The 14,014-nt window shown below is 34.4% G+C and overlaps 1 protein-coding gene across 1 annotated transcript; it reads left to right on the top strand.

Moving 5' to 3' along the window:
- Positions 1-254: 254 nt before the first annotated feature.
- On the top strand, positions 255-7,441 carry LOC145587829 (uncharacterized). Its single transcript, XM_081644506.1, has 11 exons — positions 255-489; positions 1,403-1,444; positions 1,538-1,682; positions 2,223-2,452; positions 4,389-4,446; positions 5,166-5,243; positions 5,333-5,421; positions 5,531-5,612; positions 6,436-6,621; positions 6,711-6,852; positions 6,947-7,441. Exons 1-10 carry the CDS (start codon positions 326-328, stop codon positions 6,849-6,851), a joined length of 1,215 nt encoding a protein of 404 aa, XP_081500632.1. The 5' UTR covers positions 255-325; the 3' UTR covers position 6,852; positions 6,947-7,441.
- The last annotated feature ends 6,573 nt before the right edge of the window (positions 7,442-14,014 follow it).

The raw sequence follows: 14,014 nt of genomic DNA, 5'->3' as shown, positions 1-14,014 counted from the left end.
GGGTACAAAACTAGTTTTAGAAATAAACTTAAATGGTTGTAACCCGCAAATAGGTACTTTTACGGGTAATTTTTTACGGTTTTTTTTTTTTTTTTTTTTTTTTGGAATAATATTCATTTATGATTAAATATTTAAATTGCAGTATTACTCTTCCCTCAAAAAAAAAAAAAAAAAAAAAACAAATTGCAGTATTACTCTTATGGCCTTTGGGTGAAAAAAGGGAAATGTGGGGCTAGTTTGAACAAGAGCATGCCTTTTCTTTTGGTTTGCGATCTCTGAAGTCTGAAGCTTCAAAGCTTCGAAATTTTCTTCAAATTGCATATTAATGGCAATAAAGATGAATCAAATCTTATCCATTTTTGTTCTTCCCTTATTATTATTGCTTTCATTGGATGATTACAATGTTGTTGCTGCTGAATCGAGTTCATCTACTTCCACCACAATGCACACCAATAACTGGGCTGTTTTAGTCTGCACCTCTCGATTTTGGTAAATTCCTCCATTTCATGTTAATTAAGCTCTTGTAAATGTTCCCAATTTTTGTATTTGATGATACCCAATTAGATTCAATTCGTATATTATTGATTGACTAGATAATTTTGTTGTACAATTTTCAATTTTATGTTTTACTTGTGTATTTCTTGTTTATTAGCTCAATCTTTTGCTGCTAAAGAATACCTACAATTTTTTTGCATTTTATATCAAAAACACAATTGAGAGTTTACAATTTCTAATGAAGAATATTTATTCTGAAAGTTAATTTTAGTAATACTAACAATTTCTATAGAATTTAAAAGTATGGTATTGCTGTGTAAGCATTTCCATCTTTTTGAAGTTGAGCTGGTGTGAGATTTTATGAACTTGGCCGAAGCCAAGAGGGTTTCACCCTGCAGAGAGAAATGATTTTCTTTTCTGGGAGATGGAGTTATTTTGATCCCTAATTTTGAAGTAGTTCTTTTTTGCTAAATTAGTGCTGTTATTCATTCATACAATCAATTTCAGTAGGTTAAAAGGGCTAATGGAGCGATTAATGTGTAGTAGCCGTATCATGCTACTTTATTGGGAAGGTTTATGCTTTAATTAATCTCATACTACATATGCTGCATGTTTTGATCATTATTCAGAGCAATTGTTTCCGTGCTTCTATATTCCATAAACCGTTTTACCATGCAATATTTGGTGTGCTTGCCTCTATACTGCCTCACTGCACCTAGATGACTTATTTTTGTTGGAAATTGAAAAAGAGATGATAAACCTATTCTTAGAGGAGCTTGTTTCTCTTTAATTGCGGTGTTATATTTCTTACCTTCAAAATGATTTGTCTTAAGCTCGTGTTTGTGAAAGTCTCTTAGCACTGCTTTGATTTGAGGGCAAACTTCTTGATTCATTTTTTATTTTGAAGGTTCAACTATCGACACATGGCCAATACCTTATCCTTGTATAGGTAAAAGAAAATTATATTAATCCACTTAACTCTCCTACAATTGGTTATTTCATGTCTCCCATTTGTTAAGATATTTTTTCTTTTCATTTTTAGGACCGTTAAGAGACTAGGGATACCGGATGAGAGGATAATACTTATGTTAGCTGATGACATGGCTTGTAATGCGAGAAATAAGTACCCTGCTCAAGTTTTCAACAATGAAAACCATCGACTTAATTTGTATGGAGACAATGTTGAGGTGCATTCTTATATTCTTCAACTATTTTTTAATTCTTTTTTGAGTTTATACTTCTTAGTTCCTAATTGTACAGTTTTACTTCCAGTGTACTTTATTTCAATGTATGCTATAAATACCACAATGAACAATGGATGGTCATAGTCATCATATCATTTACTCTTTCTCTTCCACAATCCATATCACTCTATAATAATATGCTACTTAAACTTTTGGTGACTTCTTTGTGGATATCTTATTTCATATTGCGTATTTTTCATCAATCACAATGGGTATATTCTCCCTTTATCTTTGTATTTTCCCTTGGGTAGAAGGGCTGGATAATATCTATATCTTGCTTTGTTGTAAACAATGTGTGCAGCCCCTTATGCATCCCAGCCTTTCAACATAGTGACTGGTAATTCTGGCAGGATGTTGAGGCTGTCTCAACTTTTGGTGTATAACTAGTATTTGACTCTATGAATTATGAATCCTTTTAGTATTGTGTTCAATGACACAATATCATATAATTATATGGTGAAATTCAATCTGACTGGTCTGCAGGTTGATTATCGAGGTTATGAGGTGACTGTCGAAAACTTCATGAGGGTTTTAACAGGGCGACATGAAGATGCTGTTCCAAGGTCCAAACGGTTGTTAAGTGATGAAGGAAGCCATATACTTTTGTATATGACTGGTCATGGTGGGGATGAATTTTTGAAGTTTCAAGACTCTGAGGAACTTCAGAGCCATGATTTAGCAGATGCAGTGAAACAAATGAAAGAAAAGCATAGGTAAATTATGTTACATGTCCAGATAATTCAACTTATAGCAATTAAAAGTATGCATATGTTATCATAAATTTATATTATTGGTAACCTCAATTGGTGACCATATATTGTGATTATTGCTACCATTGATCAGAAGATATAAAAGCTAGTTGTCTCTAGTGCTTACTATTACTTTTTTAGTTGGGTACATGGTTACAGTCCAATAATGGAGAGTATTTTGTAAAGATAGCAAGGAGGATATGTCTTTGACATTTATCTTGTTTGACGTGTGTTTAATGCGTATTCTGATCGATGATATAATTTGGCTCCTGTTGTCTATACCAGTTTAACTGTTACAGTCTATAGTTTCACAAAATACTTGCATATGTTTACTCCGTGCATTATTTTTTTTGTGTTGACAAGAATTAAGGGTTTTACCTTCCTCTTTGTTGAGTGGCAATTGGTATTTCCATTAGATTTCTGCCCTCTTCTTTCATCTATATCTATTATATAGGTTTTTGGGCTTACATGCTTTAAACCTATTTGCATTCTCTATCTGGCTGGTTTAAGGTGTGAAAAGGGTGGTTGTGGTGGCTGCTGGGAGGCAGTAGTGGTGGTGGCTAGTTGATGTTAATGATGGTTTTGGTGCTTAGGTTGTGGTGTGGTGTCAACTAGGGGTGAGTTAGTTATTGTTAGATCAAGGTTAAAGATTAATCATTTTATGGCTAGGGACTAGGGTATCATATATAACAACAATGAGGGCACCCTATATAGTTATGCAAAAGTAGAGGGTCACTTGAGAGTATGACCAAAAAAAAAAAAAAAAAAAAAAAAAAAAAAAAAAAAAGGAAATACTCCAGTTAGCGGAATTTACAATTATATATTACAAGGACACCATGTAAAATTTCCTAATTCTTTTGTTTCAAAATTTGTGGGCCTTTACTTCTCGCATGAACTTTGTATGCAATTTTCCCTTAGCACTAAAAGAATGTGTTTGACTCTGAGACATGTTTGCAACAGTTATAACTGAAGTCGTTCTTTTCACCTTATTTCCTTTTATCTGAATTTATTTTCTTTTTTGGACTTGTCTTATCCAAGCATTTTGAGCCAAGTATATGAGGTTTTCGGGTGATAGGTATTGTGGATAGTAGATGTCTACATGGTCGGTGATGCGGATGTGGATCTAAGCTTATTGTGCTTAGGCGGGCTTAGATATTGACTATGAATTTGCCATGGGTAGTAGGATAGGTGGTGGGCATATAATTTGTCAATGGTATGTGATGGTGGTAGTGGGTGGGGTATCAACAACTGTTCCACCTATTTGCCATCCCTTATATTTTTGGTTATGAATTTAGGCCTCTATCTAGGAACTTATTAGTCCAAATTTGGATTGCCTTACTGGAGCTATTTCAAAAGAAGCCTAAGTAATAGTTTCATTTCTATTTTACCTTTATGTTTTTGGGGAAAGTAATGGCTACTTTTTCAATCCAACAATACTAAAAGCTTCAAATCCTGGATTTTTAGTTGTACTATTAGCCAAATAATTTTGAATTTTTGTAATTAGTTTTGGATTAAAATGTATCTAAACAGATAAGTTACATTCCAAGCTATGGCATATTAGTAAATTGCAATATTCCTATACAAGCATCATAGAAAAATTTTATGACGTTGGTTACTTGGTATTGTGTTCCGTAACTATGTTTATGAAGCAAACATACCAAAAAATAGGTTATCCTTGCCTCCTAGGTGTACATACTGTATGTCTAAGTCACAATTGTGATTTCTACTCTCAGAACATTGTGAGAGTGCCTTGAGCTTTGTTCCTTGCATGGAATTATTCCTGAAGTTGAGATTAAGTTGCTTGTTTGATCTAAAGTTGCAGTTTTTCTGTTAAGATGATTAGATGGAAACAATTTAACTTTAAGTTTCTAAAATGCCTACGGTTTGCTCTCCGTTTCAGATTCAAGGAGCTTTTGATAATGGTTGACACTTGCCAAGCTGCCACTCTTTTCAACCAGGTTAGAATTATTTCATGTATGTGCTTATCATTTTATTGACTCTGTGACTGCCTCTCGTCACAAATCTGAGTAAGTATAAAAGAGTGATTATAATGTAGGGATGTTCTTTTCATATTCCTTTGCTACCTTCAGAATATTCTATGAAAGTTTGGTCACTGCTTTTATTTCATGAAGGAGTCCCCAGTGTATTCCTAAACTTCTTTGAAATTGCTACCCTGTGTGGGGGTCCCTTGTATATAGCCATCCTTCCACTCTCAGCTAGTCAAGAGTTTTTATTTATTTATTTAATTTAATTTAATTTTATAATTTTTTTTTTTTTTGTAGGGGTACTGAATTCGTTTCCTTATTATTTACCCCTTTTCTTTCTTTTCCTTTTTTTCATCCCTCTGCCTCCTTTTTGGGGAGTCGTAAGGGGATTTATCCATCGTAAGGTAGAGCTTCTTTCATATAAGTGAAGATTAAGCTACTGAGAAATTTGTGAAATCACCTTTTTTTTTTTTTTAATTTTTTTATTTCGGGAAAGCCACAAGGGCTAAGGGTGAAGACCGGATTTAATCCCAGGTCTTGAGTATTACCCCTCAAGAATTTAACCCAACTAAGCTAGTTGGTTGTTTACTTATCCACAATTTGAGAGATCATATAGGCTTATGGAATGTGTGAAAAATCTTGAACGATTTGCACCCCATTTGTGGAACATAATGTAGTTTTTAACCTTGCAGCTACAATCACCTGGTGTTTTGGCAATTGGGAGCAGCATGAAAGGGGAAAATTCTTATTCTCACCACTTGGATTCAGATGTAAGTGTGTTGCTTCCTAACATTAATCAAATTTTTTAATGAATGAGGCTGCAACAGTGTTACATACTATAAGACTTCCCTTTTTTCAGGTTGGAGTTTCTGTTGTAGATCGCTTCACTTATTATACCCTTGCTTTTTTTGAAAGGCTAAATATGTATGACAATGCCTCCTTGAGCAGGTATGTAGCAACTAATCTTTTATAGAAATGTAATTGCATTAGTTTTGTATACACCCTTAATCCCTTATCCTTTTGCAACTAATCTTGTTTAGACTTTTATTTGTAACAGTTTGTTCAATTCTTACAAACCAAATTTGCTCATGTCGACTGCATATTACCGAACTGATTTATACAAGCGCAATTTAGAAGAGGTATGTGATGCTTTGCACCTATATGATTTTTAAAAGTTCTTTCCCTGAAGTCTTTGTTTGATTACATACTCTTTTCCAATCAAAATTTGTTCAAATAGACATGCACACAGCACAAAGAATCCCTTTGCTTAGCCGTAGTCAACATTTGCTTTGCCATTGTCACAAACAACATTGTTGAAGATTCTGATCAAATCTTGATTCATACAAGCTCACTAGTCTTCCATGCTTTTGTTTGGGTTAGACTAGATATCTGGTTTTGTTTAATTGATAAAATAAGAAGAAATAATAAAGATGGAAGCTTGAAGCTTGATTGATGATGGCTAAAAGGTTACAAAATGATGGGTTAATAGCTTTAGGCTAATACTCTCTTTGATAACTATAGGTTATCACTCTCTAAGTAACTTGAGGCTACTACATGTTTCCTCCATTCACATAATGTTCTACTGCATAGGCTACTACTCCTTATAGAATCAAGCAAAGTCACAAAAGATAACAAAGATAAACTAACCTTTATTAAGCTTGTCTCTTACTGCTGTCAGAAACAGTCCATGTTGCTGTACTTCCTAGCGCTTCCTTAATTAGTTTTGTCTCGTAGTGTTGATATGCTGCTCCTTGTCTCCTTTTTATTTTATGTTGCTTTTCTCCTTATATCCATTCCATTACGGTGGGTTAGAGGTGGAAGGAATTTAAAGAGTAGATCTTTTTAATCCCAGCTGGATATAAAAGATGGAAATGATAAATTTTTTATCCAATCATTCATAAATACTTTCTTTGACTTGCCCTCACCACTCCTTTTACTTACCTATTCTCCCTCCCTGTTCAGGTTCCTGTGACAAATTTCTTTGGCTCAGTCATGGAAACAATTCACACGAAGTCTGCGTATAAAGCATTCTCAAACAAGAATTTAGGCAGGGATATTAGAAGCATGTCACATGAGCAGCAAGCTGACTTGCAGAAACAAAGAGAGCTGCTAGCTGACAGTGATTTGGAAACTATCTCTTACACAGTGGTAAAGTTTTGTCAAGTCTTTTGATTTAAGTCCAAAGTTTATTGGCTGTAATGAGTCTTATAGCGGAAGTTTATTGTTGCACTTTGAAGGATCAAGTTTGCCCTATTCACAAGATGTGGGGTACTCTGCAAAACAAAGTCGATAGTATAGTTGATGTAGAAACTTTGGTGAATCGTGGATTGTTGTTTATGCTACCTTTGGTAGCAATTACAACTTGGCTATCGCATTGAGGTACGATGCATCGATGCATTATTGCATATTCATGATTTTATATTTCTTTAATTTCTGTTCTCAAGTTTAATATGTTTCTATTGGTTTATGTTAGCTGTCACACTAGCTTCACAACAGCAGCAGCAACTCAACATATTCAGACTGAAGCAAAGCTACATTATTAGCTTTTGCAAGTCCTCATTCGAGCAGTTGTGATGTCAGTAGCTCAAAGGAAGAAGCCTTGAAGACCCCATATACGATGCTTTCTGCTTTTTTATTGGTTAGAAGATCTAGTTATTTTGTGCTGTATAGATAGAGGTCTTATTCTTCTTCTTTGTCAGGACTCAGGATGCAATGCGTCTTAAAATTAACATTCTTTGGCCCCAGTTGTGGGAAGTCATCTACATTCACTTGGTGTTTAGTCATGTTCCTATAACTATAATCTGCTAATTGCAACAAAACTTTGGTGTTATTCTGTAGAAGTTGCAGTTTCTTTTGTGTGTAAATTTTGGTGTTGTCATTCTTTATTAGTGATTAATCTGATTTTAACTTGGAAAAATAGTCACGATCTTGTTAGATTCAATTTAATATATAAATTTCAACTTTTGTAGTTCGTTCTTTTGTATTATTGGGAATTCAAAATTGTGTACTTTTGGCCTTCCATTTCTTGGGGCTGAGTGCAGCTCAGCAACTTCTTGTATTTCTCTGCTCATATTTCTAAATTGCTTTTAGTCATTGGAAATAAGAATTATTTAATTTGCGTACATCATCTTTGCTAGAATTATTTTTTCTTTCTCTCTCCCCCTCTCTCTAAAGAAACAATGGTTTTTTTCTTTTGAATTCTTTAAGTTTGAGTTTTTCTGGTAGTGCTGATAACAGGTACTTCCAAATTCCCCCTCTTTGTGGATCTTCATGTCATAACTCAATGATAAACTTTGTTGACGATGTTGGTCCGTCACCTTTGGCACAAAGTATTGCATTCTGCGATTTGCCTCCGTGATGTGGGTCAGCATCCTCTCTCATAAATTTCGCTAGGAAATATATCTGATTTTATGTACAATTATCTTGCAGGTCTATTTTTTGTCTCAGAAGATGGTCATAGGTGTGGGATTCGACTGCATTCCTTATGGATTTTGCGGCAGATGAAAGTGGACTGTGGTAATAATAAGTTGCCTGTTTTCTGCTCTGACAAATTTAATCAGGTGTTTAGTATTTATGCCTTAATTTCGAGTTTACAATTGAGGTCATGGTCATGGTCATGTAATGGATTGTTGTCATAGTAATCATACTCTACATATTTTTGCTGGAAGTAGATTTTGTTGCAGGCCTTTGAGTTCTTGTTTCTTTAAAATCATTTAACAGACACTAGTAACTAATTATAAAAACAAACACTCATTTTATTAATTATGCATAATTTTCGGTTTAAAGCCTCTTTAAAATTTTGATTTTGATGCTCTTGAATCTTGATCCGCATTATAATGAAAACAAAGTGCTAAATTTTCCTGTAAGATACATGAAAATACCAAAAAAAAAAAAAAAAAAAAAAAAAAAGGACAAAAGCATTAGGACAACTTGTAGGTAAGAATAGATAGATTTTAACATGGACCATGGTGATGATAATACTTGAATTGAACAGGTGACGAAGGCTCTTGGCATATTCTTCAATGTGTTCTCAATTGATATCTGATCTTGAATTAGATTTGGATTTCGAGCCAAGCATATGACTAGTTCCTCCAAAACTACTGCATTTCTCAGGAGAAACTGGATAATTACTTCTTCCTGCTCTAATCCATAGTATATTTTTATCCATATTCTTTTGAGATGATACCTGCAACATTGAGGAATCTCTTGATCTGAAGTAAAACATTCTCGTTCCAGTGCCATTCTCCCATCCTCGCCTATTGTGTCACCATGATTCCTAGCGAATCCCTGCAAAGTAGGCGACAATAATAATTAGAATTGAAAAAATCCGCTTAGAGATTCAGCATCGCCCATGCATATGTTTATTCAAGTGTTTCCAAGACAGGTGAACGGTTGAGAAAGGGCAACAACATATTGTTCCAGTAGTTTTCAGCATCATCATTCATATCTAGATGTTTCAGATCAGGAAACATGGTTAGTTTATCCTTTAAAACCGTTTCACCAGCAATGTCGAACTCCTAACAACAAAGATTAAGCAACTGGTAAATTTCATACTCCATAAGTTCATCCTTTCTTTTACTATAATAAAAGGAAGGGAAAAAATGAATAATTCAGCTTATAACGAAAATAGAGATTGAGACTAGTGCTGTCAAATTTCAAACCGAAACCGTTTAACTGTCCGAAACCGACCGACCCAAATGAGAACCGAACCGATTAAAAACCGATTTTTTTGAAACCGAAAACCGACCCGAACCGTATTTTAGTGAACCCGAAACCGAATCGACCCGAATAATGTTAAACCGTATAAGAACCGAACTCGTTAACAAACTGAACCAAATATAAACCGAACTGAAAGAAAACCGAACCGAAAAAGAACCGAACCGTATCTAACCCGAAACCGGTTCCAACCCGAAACCGTTTAAACTGGCAAAAAAACCGCTTACACCGAACTGTTAGCAAACTGCTACCCATTTGCACCGAACCATTTAAAAACCGAACTGATTGTAAACCGAACTGGTTATAAATCGAACCGTTTATGAACCAAACCGCTTCTAAATCGAACCGTTTACAAACTTTTTTATATAATAAAATGGATTTTTTTTTTGACGGGAATATAATTAAATCGAACCGTTTACAAACTTTTTTTTTTGACGGGAATATAACTAGTAAGATCAGTATGACTAAACTTGAAACAGAACATAATATGTATTTATAAAATCAATGAGAATTTGTTTATAATATGATGCCTAAATATGAAATGATTCGCGACTTTATATAAAACTTGTGAACGCAAAAGGTTAGCAAGTACTATCAAATTTCAAACCAAAACCATTTAACTGCCCGAATCCAAACAACTCGATAAACAATTTATTTTTTGAAACCGAAAATCGACCCGAACCGTAATTTAGTAAACTTGAAATGGAACCGATATGAATAACGTTAAAGTGGTTAAACCATCGAAGAATCGAACCAGTTATAAACTGAACCGAAAAAGAACCGAACCAGTTAAAAGCTGAACCAAAAAAGAACCGAACCAGTTATAAACTGAACCAAAAAAGAACCGAACTGTTTCTAACCCGAAACCGTTTTCAACCCGAAACTGTTTGAACCGGAATAAAAACCGTTTACACCGCACCGTTAACAAACCGCAACCCGTCTGCACCGAACCGTTTACTACCCGGACTGTTTACAACCCGAACCGATTTAAAACCGCTTAAGAATAAACTGAAACCGAATCGAACCGATAACTATTTAAACCGAACCAAAACCGACCCGTGAGACAATTAAACCGATTCCAAACCGACCCGATTAAATACCGAACCGATTTCAAACCGAACCGATTTCAAACCGAACCGAAACCGAACTGTCAAACCGTTTTGACAGTGCTAATTGAGACATACCCACATTAAACAGCCATACAACGATAAATGTTGAACATTAGACAAGAATCTAACCAGAGAATGCATTTTAGAGATTGAATAACATTTTGCTAAATTATCGTAGTATTCAAGGTACTCCAGATTGGGAGTATTGATAAGCACAACATCACTGTTATCTTGATCGAAATCAGAACAATTATGCATATGCAAACACAATCTTCGGAGGGAATTGGACGTGATAGCAGTGATGTTCACATGGTTCGTAAGGGATTTGAATTTATGGTCTTCAAGTACAGGGCAACTTGAAACTAGCCCGACATAAAGTCATCCTCGGCAATGAAAGTTGCATACAAGAGGAGCAGGGATCAAGACCAATATTTACCTCAAGTTTCAATACCTTCAACGTTTGACATAGCCGGGGGCAGTTGATAATCACCTGGCTCCATGACGAGAATACAGAGGTCAAGCTCCCTAAGGCCGCAAAGAGATCCACGCATTCAGTTGCAGAGATTTAAAGTCAAAGTCAGGAAGGCAACCCACTAAAAGTTGTGCAAAAACTACAACTAAAGCACACTCTACCAAAGTCCTGGCAGCTAGTACTTGGTTATATAGTGTGATTGGTGCGCTTGGAGTACGTTATGGACAAAGCGCGCGAAAGTGGGGAAACGATGAGTTGCATAGGGGTGTTTAACACAAAAAAGGATATAGGTGAAATATCAAAGTCGAGGGTCGTGAACTCGTGATCCAAGAGAAAAGACGCTTGAATTTGTTAGACAAGACGGAAGTAGCAGCAGGCAGCAGGCAGCAGCATCCTTGGTGGGAAGTAAAGAGAGGATCCGAATCAATAATTCATCAGGCAAACTGGTGAGTCTATGTCTATCTACCAAGCGTTGAGTATAAGTTGCAGTACATGGTTCCAACCTCAAATCCATATTCACTCGCAATTCCTGCAATAAAGAATTAATTACAAGATACTGTTAAAACCTAGATATAGCAACACTGCCACCAATGCCTTTTTCGAATCAAATATCTAACAAAATTCTTTTTTTTTTTTTTTTTGTTTGACTAACAAAATTCTAATCAAGGGTTATAACCAAAATTCTTGTAAACAAGCTAAATCCTCCTACCAAATTTAACTCAAAAAAGTTTAGATAAGTTGTGATTAGGGTTAATCAGGGCTATCCAAGTTTCATTTATAACTAAAATAATAACTAATAAAGGCTAATAAGTTAAGATAACTTCAGTTCAGTTCAGATAAAACCAGATAAGTTCATATTAGTTCAGATAAAATTAGATAAGTAAAAATCAGGTGAATAGAACGCACCCTAAAACAAACCTAGTCGTGGGATCCAAGGAATCGAAGAAAAAGAAACGACTGATTTGATTTTGTGGGTTTGGGTATATTTATACTCTATACTAAACCCAAACTTTATATGGATGGAGCATGAATCTACTCTTTACTTATGTACTTTTTATCTTTCCCTACAAAATACACATATATTCAAAAAAATTATTATTTATTTTTATATCTTTCATACAATATTCTTTACTTTTTATCTTGATTATTATGTTGAAAACCATCTTATAAAAACCAAATTTTGTTGAAAATCATCTTATATTTTTTTTATTTTCAAAACACATCGGTTTTAAATTTTTTTTTGTTAAGTCCCACCACTCCTCGAATTCCGACGATTGACTTACATTTCCGGCGTTGACTAGTATGTGCACCTCACATGACCCACTAAACCCTTTGTAACACCCTAGAAATTTCTTTCTTTAAGAATACCTGTTTTGCTCTGTTTAAAACTCAAAATAGGAAAAACTAAGATATTACCGCCACCGTGAAAACGGCTAAGGCAACTATCAAAGACACACGGTGGAAGAGTCTCCTTTAAAATATTTAAAACGACTCAACTTAAAAAAGTCAACCAACGAAAGTAAAGTCAAACCAAAGTAAAACAAAGTCAACCTACAACTTGGAACCATTGTAGGCCCTTAACAAAATTGAACCAAATTCAAAACCTTCGCGTTAGTCTCACAAACAATAATATCATAAAATAATGAAAGCGATAAACATATCATAAACTTATGGAAACTAGCATGATTCGCTCTTCACTCATGCCCATCATGAATATGTTTCATCATCTGAAAAGTTTCTCTCTACTTGTTTCCACTACTCTCCATTAAAAATGGGTCATCATAGGGTCAAGGTAAAGACAAGGCCAACAAACACACAATCAGCAAAGCTGAGTACATAAGAGTAGATAAACACACCAATATGCTTTCACCTATCACACGCAACTTACCTTGTTGCACCTGTTTACAAGCACACAACATACAACAAAACTTCTCAACTAAGTAGCTAAATAATTAGTATTGATTACGCATTGAACGGATTTTGCCCCCTAACCTGCCCCAATAAAGGGGTAGTAACACGGGAGCTAACCGTGCCAGTATAAAAGAATCACTAGTAAGTGACGGAATTTCTACGCATAATAATAAAAGGAAAATACAGCATCTTGTACTCCCAGTAGAAGTTATGGTTAAATATATAACCCCATAACCCCCCCCCCCCATATGTTCATACCCAAGGTTTATACGTTCCAAGAGTTTTGGTGCATAATCTCTTTCACTTTACGTAATTTACATATTATTAAACTTGATGATGACTCTCAAACCATAATAATTCAATCATAATAATTATTCAAACAATTATACATTCCAATTTAATTCTTGAATAATTAGTGACCACATAATATTTAATGTTGAACCCTTTTTAAATCTACCTTGGTGTCAAAGACACATTAAACGCGTAATGCGCCAAAATTCCTATCACTCAGTGTTAGAAACACCTTAAGTGCACTAAGGCACCAACATATAATTTATTCCTCGTGTACATAGACACTTGCATAGCTCCTTTCCTATGCTTATAGCATCAATAAAAATTATATGAACCATAATAAAATTCCCTTTTAATATTCCAAACCAAATTAAACATTTAGTTTAATTAAACATGCTTTCTATCATGCCATAAATAAAAGTGTGGTTCATATTCAACATGCCAAACGATTATTTTCAAATCATTAATCCATCACAAATAAATCATGCTTCATAATTCAATCACCAACATCAACCAAATCACAATTTCCAATCATAATCTAGCATGATACTACTTGGGATTAATTAATCAAGCCTGACATGTTACTATATCATCAAAAATATGCCAAGTACGCGAATGTACCTCGTATACGATCTTAAAATCGCCACAACTAATAGAAATTGCTTACTTCAAAGTCTCCTACAAACCAAAATCATAATATGGCATTAAAATCTACTCCACACAAATTTCCAGCAATATATACTCTTATTAAACCACTCATAATTTAATTAAAACAAGCTGAAAATTTATTTAAAACCACATACTTTAATCCCAATTAATGGGTAGTTGAAATTCTTTCAAGAAACTTAATTTTTTAGCGTACTATCAAAAATTCCAGCAATATTAATTAATAAAAACTTGCTATAATTATGCTTTTAAACCCTTAAATTAAAGATTTAAACCACCCTAAATCATATTCCTTCAATAATCAATTGTTTATGAATCTAGGGTTTCAAAATTGGGGCTTTTTAATTAGAATTAAAATCTGAAAATTAATTTGCAC

This window comes from Chenopodium album, chromosome 17, assembly GCF_948465745.1.
Source record: "Chenopodium album chromosome 17, dcCheAlbu1.1, whole genome shotgun sequence".
Classification (NCBI taxonomy): domain Eukaryota; kingdom Viridiplantae; phylum Streptophyta; class Magnoliopsida; order Caryophyllales; family Amaranthaceae; genus Chenopodium; species Chenopodium album.
This window is presented reverse-complemented; position numbering and strand designations above follow the sequence as displayed.